Source organism: Syngnathus floridae, unplaced genomic scaffold, assembly GCF_059516105.1.
Source record: "Syngnathus floridae isolate MCC-2025c unplaced genomic scaffold, RoL_Sflo_1.0 HiC_scaffold_24, whole genome shotgun sequence".
In the NCBI taxonomy this organism is placed as follows: Eukaryota; Metazoa; Chordata; class Actinopteri; order Syngnathiformes; family Syngnathidae; genus Syngnathus; species Syngnathus floridae.
Window position 1 is genome coordinate 784,321 of NW_028284053.1, and position 2,275 is coordinate 786,595.

Below are 2,275 nucleotides of genomic sequence, written 5' to 3' on the forward strand. Positions count from 1 at the left end.
GACCACGACGTAGCGACGTCATATAGTAACCGCTGTTTTGACCAGTAGACTTAGTTATTATGCGTTGACATAATGGCGCACTGGTTAGCATGGCCACCTCTTAAGCATGATGATGCGGGTTCGACGCCTGATCAATGTTAGCATGGAGTGAGCTGAAGTGCATGGCGCTGAAGATTTGAATCTTTGAAATGCGCTGAGGTCTGACATATCAGGCAGAATGGTTTGCCATCACGTTCAACAAAAAATAGAAACTTTCCCACTCTGATTAAAACGTCCTGTGTTCATCTACGTATTTTCGTTTTGCTGTGCATCTTTTCCCTGCCATTTCGAGAGCCCAATTGACACTCATAGTTTAAAGAAATGTGTTTGCCCATCCTACTTTGTGGAATTTCACCACATGCGCTTTTGACCAAAATACCAAATTGAACTCAAGTGAAGCCAACACGCACAACCCCCCCCCCCCCCCCCCCACACACACACACACACAAATGTTGATATGAACATAAAAGAGCCGCATGCGGTTCGGGAGTTGCGGCTTGGCCAAACCTGTACTATACAACTTTATTTGTATAAAATTTTCACAACAGCTGTCACACAAACAAAGCGGGAAAAACCGAAGACGTGCGTGTTCCGCCCACGCTGGATTTATTTGCACCTTTGAAAAGACACCGTATTGCCGCAGATGTGGCAAAGAGTACTTTTGGGCATCTGAGACGGAAGGATGTCCAAAGCATCACGTCACCTGCTCTGGTAGGCATGGTGGTGGGACGTTGAGGTCAACCGCTTTGGGGTTGGCTGACTCTTTGATCGCAGGATGCCACACACTTGAAGACAGAAGCAGAAAAGCAGAGCTAAATGCAAAATGTACTCACCGGTGACTCCAATTTTTTTCCCCCCTGAAGAAACAGCTGGACGGGTGGCCCCGGCTGGCCAGTGGGACTCTTGTTATTCTGACCCTTTTTAGTGCGCGTTTGGGGCAACAACCGTTTTTTGTGGCGCTCTCTTCTGGTTCAAAAGTGCCCTGCATGTGAATTTGCTTTTCCTGCCTTCTGATTGGATGAGCGCCGGTGTGACGCGGTGCCTCTGTCACCGTGGCGGGGGGTATACGTTGGCATCGGAGCGTCTGCCAACGTCTGAGACCGGCTGGCAGTGTATCGGAGGTGTCGAGTGCGGTGCCGCTGGAGCTCACTCACCAGCTGGTGTTAGGGCCACAGAATGAAGGCCAAGGAGAAGAATAGAAAGAGAAACAGAAACTTCTCCTCCAATTGTTTGATTTGTCTCTTCTGAGCTTCGATGAATTCTTTCAGCTCTTTGTTCCTCTAGGACGGACAAATGGAAAGTGGCATTCAAAAGCCAGTAAGCGTGCAAGTAAGTGCCGGGCTGGCTTTGGGCCCTTACCTGTTGCGCGCTGTGCAGCAGATCCATTCTCTCTTGGAGGATGCAAGCGTCGCGCTCCCTCAACTCGCACATCAGGGCTCGCTTCCATTGGTCCACGGCGCTCCTAAGCTCTTCTCTCTGATCCGCCGTCAGCACGTCATTCACGCCAGCGTGGCTGGCTTTTTCGCCGTCCGTGGCGGGGCAGTCCCGCTGCGGTAGCGCCTCGTACAACATGGCCTCCAGCTCCAGGATCCTCTGGGCCGCAATCCTCGTCCATCAGTGGTCCGGCGGGAGATTTGAGGGCGGCTTACCTTATGAGCCTGGTCCATGGAACACTTCCTGAAGTCCAACTCTTCATCCAGGTAGCCCTTCTGCTTGCAGAACATATCCTAGCACAGCTCAAGGTCAGAATTGTTGGGGCACATTGCCGGAGTTCCCCTTGGCTGATGTCGCGTGTCTGTCTACCTTCTCACTTTCAATGTCCAACATCTTCTGTTGAAGTGCTGACTTGGTCACTTTGATGTATTCTAACCACTGAGGAAAGGCTGCTGTCACATAAGCAGAATGCGAGAGCGTGCGTGGACGTGCGCGTTACCTTCTCGGCTAGGGTGAGAAGGGTCCTGGCGTGAATCACGACCACCTGCTCCTCGTTGGTGAGATTCTGCAAGAGCCCAAAGGCACAGCGTCAACAAGCTTCTTTCAGCGCAAAGCCTTCCAAAAGTCACATTTGAGCCGCCGAGTCTCGTGGAGTGCGAACATAAGGAGTTCGACATACACTTACGGCGTTATAGCCCAGGATGTCCAGCTTCTTCATCAGATCACTGATGACGATGTCCGGGGGAAAGGCGCAAGGAGCAATGTAAGGTGTTCTGGGACCTCGGGTTAAGGTTAGGGTTGC

At 51.5% G+C, this 2,275-nt stretch overlaps 1 protein-coding gene across 2 annotated transcripts; it reads right to left on the reverse strand.

The window, feature by feature from the left end:
- Positions 1 to 537: 537 nt before the first annotated feature.
- Positions 538 to 1,927, reverse strand: LOC148378883 (janus kinase and microtubule-interacting protein 3-like). Of its 2 annotated transcripts, XM_088367673.1 has the most exons (4): positions 1,843 to 1,927; positions 1,399 to 1,766; positions 1,194 to 1,319; positions 538 to 824 (listed from the first exon to the last, which is right to left on the reverse strand). In XM_088367673.1, exons 2-3 carry the CDS (start codon positions 1,609 to 1,611, stop codon positions 1,203 to 1,205), a joined length of 330 nt encoding a protein of 109 aa, XP_088223799.1. In that variant the 5' UTR covers positions 1,612 to 1,766; positions 1,843 to 1,927; the 3' UTR covers positions 538 to 824; positions 1,194 to 1,202. The 2 variants fall into 2 exon arrangements, with proteins under 2 accessions (XP_088223799.1, XP_088223798.1); XM_088367672.1 differs by lacking the exon at positions 538 to 824 and having other exon boundaries at positions 835 to 1,319.
- Between the last annotated feature and the right edge of the window lie 348 nt (positions 1,928 to 2,275).

What these genes read in the sequence shown, in the direction of transcription:
- LOC148378883 (XM_088367673.1), bottom strand. Translation starts at nt 1,611, where the DNA reads ATGTTGTACGAGGCGCTACCGCAGCGGGACTGCCCCGCCACGGACGGC. An exon ending in TGCTGCACAGCGCGCAACAG is followed by an intron (nt 1,320 to 1,398) that starts GTAAGGGCCCAA and finishes TGTCCGTCCTAG; the next exon opens with AGGAACAAAGAGCTGAAAGA.